This window comes from Camelus dromedarius, chromosome 33, assembly GCF_036321535.1.
Source record: "Camelus dromedarius isolate mCamDro1 chromosome 33, mCamDro1.pat, whole genome shotgun sequence".
Classification (NCBI taxonomy): Eukaryota; Metazoa; Chordata; class Mammalia; order Artiodactyla; family Camelidae; genus Camelus; species Camelus dromedarius.
In genome coordinates, this window is record NC_087468.1 from 13851158 (window position 1) to 13864471 (window position 13314).

A 13314-nucleotide genomic window follows, 5' to 3' on the forward strand; every position below is an offset into this window, starting at 1 on the left:
TAATATGACAGTTGCACAGACAGACTTCCGACCCAACGGTCCCAGCCCAGTGTGCACGCAGAGGCTCAGAAGTCCTGACACTGTCTGTACTTTCATTAACTGTGGGGAGGCTGCCTTCTCGTACTTTCCTGCCCTGTAAAACCATCTCCAGTTCCCCTTCAGGCCAGCTGGGCAGAGAGGCTCTTCTGTGCCAGCCCTCCCCTTTCCCCTGGTACCTACGTCAGACGCGGCTACACTCGCTTGTTGAAAGCTGTGTGACATGAAAGGGAAGGTGACGAGTCTCAGCGTGAAGCTGTTTGCCTCTGAGAGGAGCTGTCGCTCCTGATTTCTGAGATGGAGTATGGCATGAAAACGCCCACTTTGGCTGATGTCACTGAGACCATCTACAATCACCCAAAAATAGCAAGGACGCCGGTTTACCCCCAGTCCACAGCCCCATTCAGGTTACCGGATCATTGAGAAGCAAACACAGTTTCCCGTGGAATTCTGTCATATACTTAACAGAAGATTAGAGAAAATGTGGGTTTCAAGGTTGGTCAAGTCCATGACTTAATGTCAGATCAAATGGTTTCCACCCCTTTGCTCTGCCTTCCTCAGTCTAGTCAATTAACAGCCTCTTTCCGGATCGGAAAGTCATTCCCAGCAACAGGGTGGCAGCCAGCAGGAGGGGGACACTATCCTCTCCCTGGAGTAAGGGATACCATTTTTAAGTTCTTTCTTTCAGTCCTACCGGGCAGCCCACAACTGCAGCAGCATGAGACAAGCAAAAATCATTGCATGCACTGCTCTCCCGTAGTCAGAATCCATCCACTGAACTCGGGGTTGTATCAGTTTGCCCTGAATCCCAAGAAACTGGTAGGGGTGGAAAGTGTAAAATATGATGATATTTAAGAAAGAAGAAAAGTGACTACATGCCAATAAGCGTGCAAGCCACTTTCCACACTCATGAATGAGTCGAGGTCTATGCAGTGAGACTGGGTACAAGGTAAATCTTCATGGTAGAGCCCGGGGGGTGAGAAAAGATCGGTTCTTCCTCACAGAAAATACAGAGATATCTTAACCATCTTGGAACCTAAATTCTTTACAGTTGTCAGACATAGAACTGGAGAGGCATCTCCAGGGCTGCCTCTGAGGCCTGTCAGCTGCTGTAGAATTCAGATTGTCCACCTCCTTTTGCAGTGACCTCACACATCTTTGAAAGCCTTCAGAAGGACTCTGTGGGACGGTGCCTCCTTTTTGCAATTTTTCTTCCTTGTCGTTCTTGCAAGAAAAGAGAAGAGAAGCTAAATGAAGGACAGTCTTATGAACATCACTGAGTAATCCTTTCTCGTGAATGGGCTGCTATAAAGGTGATGAGACTGGTGCTGAGATGTCATTGTCACAGGAGAGCATCCTGCAGTGAAAGCTGGTGCAGAAAGGGCAACGGAGTAGGAAGTCTCGGACCTTGAGCAGCCCAAACCCCTCCCCACGGTGGGAAGGGAAACGTGTTGTTTGGGGCCAGAGTCCCAGGAGAGGCTTTTATGCTCTGCTAATGACAGTGAATTTGAGCATCTCCTGCCTCCCCAGCTCTGACTGTGAAGACGAAATGTGCCCCAGACCACCTCCCACAGACGTGACAGAGACCCCAGAGATGTTCTTGGGGGCCAAATGAATCAGGAGCTTATGAACTTGTTTCTCTCATTGCTACTTTATACGGTGATTGTGGACCTATTGCTGGTGACCTGTGACTGGACGGGCGGGTGTTAGTGGCGCCCCCTCCTGGAGAGACAGAGGGAATGAAGACAGGGCAGCTCATTCTATAACACTATATACAAAAATAAACTCGAAATGGATTAAAGACCTAAATGTAAGACCTGATACTATAAAACTCCTGGAGGAAAACATAGGCAGAATATTCTTTAACATAAATTGCAGCAATTTTTTTTCTATCTGTCTCCTAGATAAATGAAAAGCAAAAATAAACAAATGGGACCTACTTAAACTTAAAAGCTTTTGCTTAGCAAAGAAAACCATAAACAAAATGAAAAGACAACCTACAGAATGAGAGAAAATATTTGCCAATGATGCGACCAACAGGGGGTTAATTTCCAAAATATACAAACAGGTCATATAGCTTAATATAAAAAAAATTATTTAAAAAACACAACCCAATCAAAAACTATGCAGAAGTTCTAAATAGACATTTCTCCAAAGAAGACCTCCAGATGGTCAACAGGCACATGAAAGGATGCTCAGTGTCACTAATTATTAGAGAAATGCAAATCAAAACTACAATGAGGGATCACCTCACACCAGTCAGACTGGCCATCGTCAAAAGTCTACAAATAATAAATGCTGGAGAGGGTGTGGGGAAAAGGGAACCCTCCTACACTGTTGGTAGGAATGTAAATTGGTGCAGCCGCTATGGAGGACAGTATGGAGGTTCCTTAAAAAACTAAAAATAGACTTACCATAAGATCCAGCAATCCCACTCCTGGGCATATATCTGGAGACAACTATAATCCAAAAAGACACATGCCCCCCAGCGTTCATAGCAGCACTATTCACAACAGCCAAGATCTGGAAATAACCTGAATGTCTATCGACAGATGACTGGATAAAAAAGATTTGGTATAAATATACAATGGAATATTACTCAACCATGAAAAGAATGAAATAAGATGATGGGTTACACACACAATCAATCACAATACCCCCTTTTTAAAAAACACAAATAGTAAGATCTAAAATGGGGGGAAAAGGTTTTTAAGAAGACTGTTTCCAAGAAATAAGCACACAAGGACGGGAAGAACAGGGCAGAGACAATAGCAGCAAAATAACTAGGCTGAGTAATGATGAGCTTAACTGACCCTCGGAGCTGAACAGAAGAGCTGGTGGAACTAGAAAGCAGAAAGATTGAAATCCTTCCGAGATGGGATCAGGATCCTCCTATTGAGGGTGTGAGACAATGTCGTGCAGCGGGCAGGAAAGAACCAGAGCCCAGGTCCCTTACCCAAGATGAGCAAGACCGGGGTCGGGGGCAGGATGGGGGGCTGTGTACCGGTGGTCAGAGGCGTGGGAAGGGGCACTCAGTGCTGGGCCCTGAGCCAGCAGGAAGCAGAGGAGAGTGTCCATAAAGGACCAGAGGATTTTGACAACAGAGGCAAAAAGTGTGGCGAACCAAGCCTGAATTCATGGACTCCACGTCTGCTGCAGGGCCAGTCCAATCACAGTCGTTGTCCACGAGGGGCTTCTCTGCAGTAGGATGAGAGAGGACACAGGGCTGGATGCCAAGCAGACATACAGGGGGCTGAGGAACTCCAAGGCAGAGCTCGAAGAGATCATTGCTTGTTTAAAGCCAGCTGGAAACCACAACACTCAACATGCAAATCTCGTTGGCTGAGGCTCTCCAAGGGTTCATAAGCCCTGGCACTTGGCTGCTGTCTTTCCATTCACTCTAGAAAGTCAAAAGTACCTGTAGCCTTAATGTCTTCTTGGCAACAAGATGAATGTCTACATTTTCCAGAACGGGACCAGAATCTTGGGTCATGTTTACGGCTCTCATATTTGCACGTGGTCGGCCAAAGGACTTGGCTTCTCCCAGTATCTCTTTTTGAGAGATGAGTACAGACAGACACAGCTTCAAAGCAGCAAAGAAGCAGTGAGTATTCTCAAGTGACCCTCTCCATCTCCATCCTTCCGGGCCAGTGGGGCCAGCCTTGCCCCTCGGGATCAGGACAGATGTCCTTTTGTGGCACTCGGCCCGAAGACCAGCAATTGATCAGGTTCTGAGCACCACTGAGTGTAGACTCCAGAATTTCCTCTTCCTCTTGTGGGATTTCAGCTTAAGTCAAGGACAAATGATGAATGAAATGATCCTAATGGGGGAATCAAGCTGAAATCAAAAGAATCACCTGCCTTGGACTCCACTGTGACTGATGAGCTGGAAAAAATACTGAACCACAGACTTCAGGATGGATGAGAATACACAAATGTTCGGGATCCAGGTAGGGAAACCCCTATTCTTCAAACCTTGCCAAGAGCCACATTGGGCCATTGCATCCTTGACACGCTGGGTGATTTACTGTATGTTAATGGTGGGAGGCTAACCTCTCAAATATGCTGATTAATTATGTCAAATAAAAAGCAAAAATGATGCTTCTTGAAATGTTAGACCTAAGGAACATTGATAAGATTGCATATCAATCGCTTTCAGGATGACTTATAGATGTGCACTTTGTCTCTCTCTCTCTCCCACTCTCTCTCTCTCCTCCTATCTCTTTCTCTCTCTCTCTCCCCCACAAGCAGTTTAGAATTTATTCAAAGATCTAACTTTGCCAGAGGCCACATGGGAAGCTGCTTCAGTGATGAGTTTGTAGATGAGGAACCCTGAGTGCAGAGATCCTTAATATGTATGTTGTTCATTGTATCTGAGGGCAAAGGATGTCTCAACCACCGCTTTGTGACTGTGTTATGTTACAGCAAACATCACAGCAACCATCCCTTATGATCCTACTGTGTGTGATTTTCTGATAATCATCTTTTACTTAAAGCAGTAGCAAATACTACTTTAAAATAGTCATTTACTTGTGCTCTCCAATGTCCAGTTTACTCACTTAGGAGCATACATCCTTTGTACGGTCACACCAAAGAAAACGTAAGCATATGTATACATCATTTAAAATTGTATTTATACATTGCTCATGAATATTGAGAATTCTATTAGGCAATATCAGTGTTTATTTTTTATCAGAATTGGTACAGCCTTATTGTTTCTGAAAACCACAAAATGAATGTACTCACGTAACCTTAAAAATCTAAGCTACAATATACAGAACAGTAGGAAGGGAACAAGGCATCGTTCCTTTTTCTTCCACAACAACACGCCTCTGTAATTGTCTTCAGGAGATAACCGCTGAGCAGTTTGTCGTAATTCCTTCAACCATTAGCCTGTATTTACATCCATATATATTCAATTAAAATGGATTCATAACATCATACAATATATGCCACTCAGCCTGTATCTTAACAATCACCTTCCATGTGACTATAGAGAAACCCACTCCATCTTCTTATTGGCTGCCTTGTGCTCCGTTGCAAAGCTCTGTCTATGATAATTAGTTTATGATGAAGATTTCAGTTATTTTTCTATTTTTTTACCTTTTAAGCGACACTTTAATGAGCAGTCTTGTGTATACACTTGAGCCTACTTTTCTACTCATTTCCAACCCTAGGACAGTCTAAGGAGTTTCCTTTTTCTCCCCTCACCCCGGTGCTTCCTACCATGTGTACTGCTTCCCCTGGGGGACTTCACCCCCAGAGTCTGGTCTACAGAACGGTGCAATTAAGTGCTTGAGCCCTGAGTTCAAATCCCAGCCCTACCACTCTCCGCCATGAGCAAGTGACTTAACCTTTCTGCACTCAAGGTTCCTCATCTACAAAATAAAGGATAATATTAGCTTCCAGTTCCTAGATTTGGGGGGATAATTCAATAGCGATCCATGTACAATGTCTGGCCCTTTGTAAATGCTCAATAAATTTCAACTATTACAATTGGTGTTGCTTGCATCTCTGCAGAGAAAGCCACTTTCTATCCTCTTTACTATTCATGTTGACTGTGTCCTCGGGCAACTATTTTGCACACTTAATTTCCACCCTCTTCTCTCTACCTCCAAATTGATGTCTCGCTTTCCTCATCTTCGGGTGAGACCCACTGCTGACTTTGCTATTCGAGGCAACTAGCAAAGCTCTCCAGGCCGACTCTAATCTTCAGAATTATAATCACAGTTTCTCTTGTAAACCTCACTATCACAGCAGTCAGCATCCGCCCTTTATCAGCTCCGATCTATTATTGATTTTCAATTATTTGCTGTTGGGGCTTTTTTTTTTTCTTTTTTCCAGCAAATGTTTGCTGAGCATTTGCCAAGTTAAGAACCTGGCCTGGGTCTTCCAAATATAAGACAATGAAACATCAAACAGCTTACAGTCCAGGAGCGTAACAAGAATCTTAAAGCAGAGAAGAGCAGTTAGGTGTTCTAGGCCCAGTGACCTGCCTCTGTACTCAACACAATGTCACTTGCTGGGGGACGATCCACAAAAAGGTCTCTCTTGAGTTGAGTCCTGAAAAACAATTAGTTGTTCACAAGTTAATCCAGGTGAGCAAAGGTGTTTCCAAGCAGATGGAGAGTTTTGTAAAAGGTGAAGGACTGTAAGGGTTTTCGGGTGGTGGGAACAACGGATGCTGAGGTGAGGATGGAAGGTTAAGAGGCAAACAGAACTTCAATAAATGAAGCTGGACTCACAGCAGAATGAGGTCTTCAACGTCCTTGATGGGGTTACTATGGAAACACCAAGGCACACAGTGATTCCCTGGCAGCTCCAAAAACTTCATGCACCCGGTTCAGTTCAATGAGACACGGTGGGTACCCCTGGGGGGTACCTGTCCTGTGACCACAGACAACCAACCAAGTCAAGTCTGCTTTTCTTCTCTGTTGGTCTTTGGTTTTGTTTCACACGTCAGTGATAGCTTCATTCCGCAGTAGATTTCAAAGTCAGACATGGGCCTTGATTGGATACACATTTAGTCTATCTTTTTGTGAAACAACATTGTGACAAAGCAAGGCTCAAATAGGAAAACGTTCTTTACTGATTACTAACTCAGAGAAGCTAAGGTTTCCTCTAATGACACCGAATGATGTTCAGGGTTATTATCATGATAATTTGCAAAATTTTTTTCATGTTCTTGTCTTTCTGTGTAATTTACATTCAACCTACTTTCCAAAAACTAAGTAAATAAAAAGCAGCTGTCCAGATGTGGTAGATTGCCTGGAAAAAAAAAAAAAAGTGGGGGGGACCATTAGACCATAGGCATAAATAAATCATCTTTTAGGATTTTAGGTTTTGCCTAAGAAGACAAACGTTGTCTGTCAGAGAAGGCCCAGGGCTTCCACACCTGCTTGAAAAGGGAGTTAAGCTTCAGTAGCTGACCCGAGGCTCTGTTCCCCTTGGGTGAGACGAGTTTTTGCACAGCCAGTCAACAGAGAGCCATCACTGTGGAGGACGTTAGGCCAGGGAACCAAGCTGGAAATCAAACGTGAGTAAAATCCAAACTTTCCTTGCTCTGTTGCCTGTGTCTCATGGTCCCTGTGTCTCTGATGTGATCCACAAGCTGACTCTTTGAACCCGGACTGACATCCTCCAGGGCAAAGCTAGAGCTAAGTCTGTAGCCCAACTGGAGAGCTCGTAGCACATTTTCTGTGATGAACAAGAGCCAGGCGTTGGGTGAGAATAATTGGTCAGAGTGATAGTTTTTCAGAAATTGCCTGGGGAGCAAAGCCTATGTTCTGAACAGAGCTTTGATCGATGGTCAGGAAGGGAACCGGTTTTTGTACAGGAGAGAGGTTAAGAGGAACTGTAGTGTGTATAGTTTCGGCAGTGGGACCAGGCTGGAAATCAAACGTGAGTACTTCTTTCAGCTGATTCTTTGCTGTTTCTGTCTACTTGGCTTGCTTTTTGCTCTTTTTTGCATGTTTTCATTAATTAGGTGTCAGGGATAAAGCAAATTCCATTCCCAGATCAGGTGCTAAGGAGGGAAAAATTGTTCCATGGAAGGCTAGCTGATGACTAATTTTTAAGATTTCCAGATTAAAATCACTAAATTGGGGGAGATGGCTTGCTTCCTATTCAAGGTAGATTTTTATAGGCATGGGAGTTAAGGGTGAATCACTGTGGTTCAATTTTGGCTCAGGGACCAAACTGGAGATCAAACGTAAGTACATCTTCATGCAATAATTTGTGAAGTTTTTTGTCCTATTGTATCATTTGTGCAAGTTTATGGCATTTTGGTTAAATAAGCCATGCCCGGTGACCCAAAAGTACATGGCAGAAAACCAGAAAAGAGCCAGTTTTTAAGCTGAGCAAACAAATTGTCGAGTTTGCGAGGAGCATAAGGTATGGAGACAAAAAGGAAGAAATAGCCAGATTTTTCTCCAAATTAGCCTTTCTTATGTAATTGGCTTCTCAAGGAGGTTTTTGTCGAGGGGAGTGTATTAGAGCCCTCACTGTGGGTTACGTTCGGCCAGGGGACCAAGCTGGAACTCAAACGTAAGTGCACTTTTCTACTCCTTTTTCTTATAGAGTTGTGAAATTTGAGGGGTTTTATGTTTGTGATATGAGTTAAGGTCGATTCTGGAGAGAATGGGACTCGTCTGAAAATCAGATGAGTACGGGACAGAACATCCATTTGTCTCAAGGAGGAGCAAAGAGCTAGTTAGTTGACATGGCATCTAAACCGCCAGATTTTCTCTGTATCTGACAATCTAATGAGGTAAGCAGCAAAAAGAGGTTTCTGCTGAGAGGCAAGTAGTTAAGTTAATACTGTGGATCACCTTTGGCAAGGGGACACATCTGGAGATTAAATGTAAGTAATTTTTTTCTACCACCTTCTGAAATTTGGGTCTAAATGCCAGTGTTGGCTTTTAGAGGCTTCAGTATGAGTTTTTGTGGAGATGGATGAATGAAGCATTTCAGATTTATTATCAGCTTAATAAGTTAAACTCAGCTCCAAAACTGGATTTGCAGACAAAAAGATTAATGTCATCCAAATTGAATGATTCAAAGGAAAAAAAATTAGTGTAGATGAAAAAGGAATCCTTGCAGCTCTAAAGATCAAAAGTGAATTAATTTTTACTGAGCTTGGCCAAATATTGTATTGATTTTTGCTTGTAAGTATAGTACAGAAAAGAAGACAAATGTATTTCTTAGTCTGTTTTCTGTCTTCTGTTATTATTTTATAAGGTAACAATAGAATCAGTAGGATGCACTAAAAAATCAGAAGTTGGAAAAGTATAGCAATGTCATTTTTAGTCTAAAATGTGATCAATTGTCACTATTCAGAAAATCTACACAGATTCTTGACAGATAGCTCCTTTTTTAAAAGTCTAATTTCTATTTGAGTCTAAACTAGGAATGATCTTGACAGAGATCTCTTTTTTTAATCCAATTTCTATTATTAGACTGAGCTTGAAATGATCTTCTTGTAACGGAGAAAAGATCGTTGCCCCCCAAAATCTCAGTTTTGAAAAAAATTTGTTTAAATGAAAGAAAATAAAATAATTGAATTTTTAAATGGCCACAGGCTTGTAGAAAAATAGGAGATATTTTAATGAGCATGTTCTTTTACTTGCTTGTTGTTCCTTGGCGGTGCTTTTATACCGCCAGAGGCCGCGGCACGGCTAGCGGGGTATGTAGACCTCACCGCGGTCTTTTTCGTGATAGAACGACCTTGGCCGCCAGGCCCCAGGGCTCCGGGGGTCGCGCCCTTGGCCGCTAAAGGCCGCGGCAGCCCCGCGATCGCCCGTTCAACTGCGCTGTGGCCTCCTTCCTGCCACAGTGATTCAAACAATGTCGCTAACAGAAGGGAAATAGAAATGGACAGGAGCTACCATGGGGAAAACAGAAAAGCCTGATTTTTATAAGAGATTGCATAAATAAAATTCATGTTATCATATCCTCTTAATAAAAATTTCCATTAGGGGACTGTAAGAACTTAAAGCTATTTTGTTTTCAGTGATATGTAATAATTTTGATATCCTCTCATCAAATGTTATTTAAGTACTTAAAGCTCAATCCAAAAGGCATATATGTGTATAGAAAGAAATATATATAGAAATACATGTATATATAAACTCTTGCAGGGCAAAATCCTCATCAGCAAAAATCTAATTGAAGGCCAGCAGCCTGGCTGCTCAGCTTTTAGTCAATTAATTTTTGCTAAGTTCAAAGTAAATACCATTAAGGTATATTAGCTGATAGAAAAAAAAAAGATAAATTTGTAACATGTTTTTAATTTTCAGAAATGTAATGGCTTCGGTAGGATTATATTTCAGGTGTACAAAATATCTAAACATATTTAGATGCCATTAATAAAACCTAATGTAAATATATTTTGCAGTCCTTCATCCTGTGATAGGAAACTTTCAATCTGGGTATTTTAACCGCACACCCTCCGAAATAGTTGAGTGATTTGTTATTGCCATTGGTGTTTATTCCAGCTAATTTCAAACGTGATGCTTAAAAAAGATTATTTTTGGTTTGCAACAGCCTGACAGGACTGTTTTAGGGCCATTTTAAAACTCTTTTCAAACTATTTAAACTATTTCAGTATTTTTAACTATTCTAAAACTCTTGAATGAATGTTAAACCATATTAAAAGCTAATGTCCGGCAAGAATTTCTATATGCAGTATGTTCATTGTTTACTATTTTAACGCAGGATAGAAAATTTAAAGCTATCAAGGAATGACCCAAATAGAAGTTATCTTTCTTTATTATTTCCCCTCGTTTTCCTCTAGAATTCGTATTATTTTGCTGCCAAGGCTATTTTATAACACTCTCGGAAAAAAAAATAATAATGAAGGTTAAAAGAGAAGAAAATACGGAAACATTAAAAATTCAGTAGCTTATGTTGAACTGCTTGGTTAACATGGAGGTTTATGGCTCTATAAAGGTGTATAGCTTTATAAAAAACCTGCTCGCCGTCTGCTGACTTCTCCCAGCAAAGGAGACTTGTTACTTAACCCTTGCTCTCCCAACCGAGGCTCTGAAGTCCCACAAAGGGGATTTCCAGCAGGCCATCTGGCAGCTGCTCAAGGTCACAAGTGACACTAGCCAGTTCCTCTCAGGCAGGTGGCCTAATTACAGTTGACCCCTCCTGGTCTGGCTGAATATTTCCCCATACGGTGACAGTCATCATGCCAGGGCCCGGGTCTCCCTTTGTGAGCCGTGGGAGAATTGCTGCCCTGGTCACAGAGGGCGAAGGGGCCGACCCCGACCCCGACACAGACTCAGGGCTTGGGGCTCATTCTGCAGGCTGAGTCTCGCCCCAAAACAGCCAAAGGACGGCCAGGAAGGGAAAGGCAGCCTGCCATCACTGCACAGTCCTAGGAGAGGCACGGAGGAAATGATCTGTGCAGGACCTGCTCTTGCTTCTCAACTCTGAGGGCGCCCGATGAAATGCTCTTTGTTTCTTTGCCTGAAGCACTGTGTTTATTGCAGAGGCAGGGACCATAGATGAAGGAAAGAAAGGTGAGCTCAGAAAAGCACACAAAGAGGCCTCAGAATGGCTGCAAAGAGTTCCAATAAAACAATCTAGAACTTTCCTAAGGGGCAGGGGAGAGGGAAGAACTCAAAATCCTGGCGATTAGAAATACGCTTCCTAGTTGCTCCCTCAATCCTATAGAACAAGCAAGCTGCTCTCTGTGCGTCTGCCCGCGGGCTCCGGGATGGGCCACAAACCCCGCACCCCAGGGGCGAACCTCCCTGTCACTTAATCACCATTCTCCCTGCTTCCTTCCTCAGGGGCTGATGCCAAGCCATCCGCCTCCATCTTCCCACCGGCTAAAGAACAGTTAGAGACCGAAAGTGCCACCATCGTGTGCATGGTGTCTAACTTCTACCCCAAAGACATCAGCGTCAAGTGGAGAGTGGACGGGGTGAGCCAGAGCAGCGGCGTCCAGACGAGCATCTCGGACCAGGACAGCAAGGACAACACCTACAGCCTCAGCAGCTACCTGACGCTGCCCAGCTCGGAGTACCAACAGCACAACCTCTACGCCTGCGAGGTCACCCACAGGACCCTGTCCTCCGCCGAGGTCAGGAGCTTCGACCGGAGACACTGCTGAGCCAGCGCCCACGGGCTCCGGCACCGGGCTCCGCCCCAGCCTCCGCCAGCTCCCTCCCTCGGGCCTCCTCAGGCCCTTTCCCCACTGGAGACCCTCCCCTGTGACAATCCACCAGCCCCTCTCCCCGCCCCTCCCCCTCCCCCCTTTGGCTTTAATCATGCTAATGTTGGGGGGGTGAATAAATAAAGTGAATCTTTGCACCTGTGATTTCTCTCTCCTTCCTCATTTCAGGTTCTTATACGTTGTTTTTCTAATTACCTAGTTCATCTTCCAAGGAACCAAACCCTGAGTTGCTAAAAAGTACACCATCAGTTATAAAAATCCTCCTCCTCCGTTCTCCCCTGCCCTGCTGTCCTCTACAAGGAACCCACAAGGCACCTACCTTCACCCCCCTCTCCCAGGCCAATCGCTTCTTTGATTTCCCCCCTCAGCCAGCCCTCAGAGTCCTTTGAAGGGTGACAGTTCTTACGGTCACATATTCTTTGATCCAGTTGAATCCAGTTACCCCAAAGCAAATCTTTCAAAAGAAGGGAACAGCTAAGAAAGAGAGTCATTCATTGCAACACTGTGTAAAAGAACAGAACAGTGACAACAGCCGTGAACAAGCAGCAGGGACGTGTTTGGGGCCAGTACAGTGCTTCAACTTAAGGGACTATATGATGTCTTCATTCCATTTTAAACACAATATGTACGTAGTGAGGGCCTCCTATTTGCCAAGGACCACACTGAGTTCTTTTCACAACCTAATTTAATTCTCACTGCACTGCCAGGTTAAAAACGTTCATTGAAATGCTGGTCAGGGGCTACAAAGCTGAGAGATGTTCACACTGTATAACTCAGCAATCCTACCCCTGAACGGCTGTGTCCCTGTCCATCGAAAAAACTTACGCAAGAATTTTCAGAGTAGCTTCATTTATAAAAGCCAAAAACTAGGAACAATCCAAGTGTCCACCAACAGCAGGGTGGATCATTACACTGTAACACATTTGCACATTGGAATACTGTTCCATCAGGAGAACCTATAAACCACAGCTCTACCCAAGAGCATAGATGAATGTCATCAACATGACAAAAAGCAAAAGGAACCGAGCACGAAAGATATCTCCGATTATTTTCATCCATATGAAGCTCAAAACCAGGAAATATACAATTAGAAACTGGGATAGAAGTTATTTTTGGCTGGGGTGGGGGTGAGGTGGTGCCTAGCACACTTCTGAGGTTCTGGTTATGTAATGAGTGTGCCACTTTGTGAAAATGTATTGAGCTGTCCAATTATGCTCAGTACACTTTCTTGTTTGCGTTTTCTATTTCAAGATAAGCTCACATAAAGAAATATCCTCCACCCAATTTACAGATCAGAGAGGCTAAGAGGAGGCCAAGGCCACACAGCTGGTAAGTGGTGGGCCCAGGATCAAATCCCGACCTGCCTAAGTCTGCTTTTTTGACACCTACACAATTCTGTCTTCTAGTGCTTACGATGCTACACAGAATAGAGGGTCAAACAGAGACTCCTCCTCCCTCTGGCTAACCAGGGGCATACACACGGAGAAATGGAGAAATGGAATTGACCAGGCCTTCAACAAGGGGCAAAGGATGAAATTAACCTGGCCCGGGCATTGGGACCCATGCATGACAGGTTATGTGTCTGGGAAGCA

At 43.7% G+C, this 13314-nt stretch overlaps 1 protein-coding gene across 1 annotated transcript in view; it reads left to right on the plus strand.

Annotated features, from left to right (window-relative positions):
* The window catches only part of LOC116149497 (immunoglobulin kappa light chain-like), a 48437-nt gene extending 36571 nt beyond the window's left edge, over positions 1-11866 (plus strand). Inside the window, exons 5-6 of the mRNA XM_064481714.1 lie at positions 7400-7437; positions 11337-11866. Of these exons, the coding sequence (XP_064337784.1) occupies positions 7400-7437; positions 11337-11659 (361 nt within the window). The 3' untranslated portion in view covers positions 11660-11866. The remainder of the gene's footprint in view (positions 1-7399; positions 7438-11336) is intronic.
* Positions 11867-13314: the final 1448 nt, after the last annotated feature.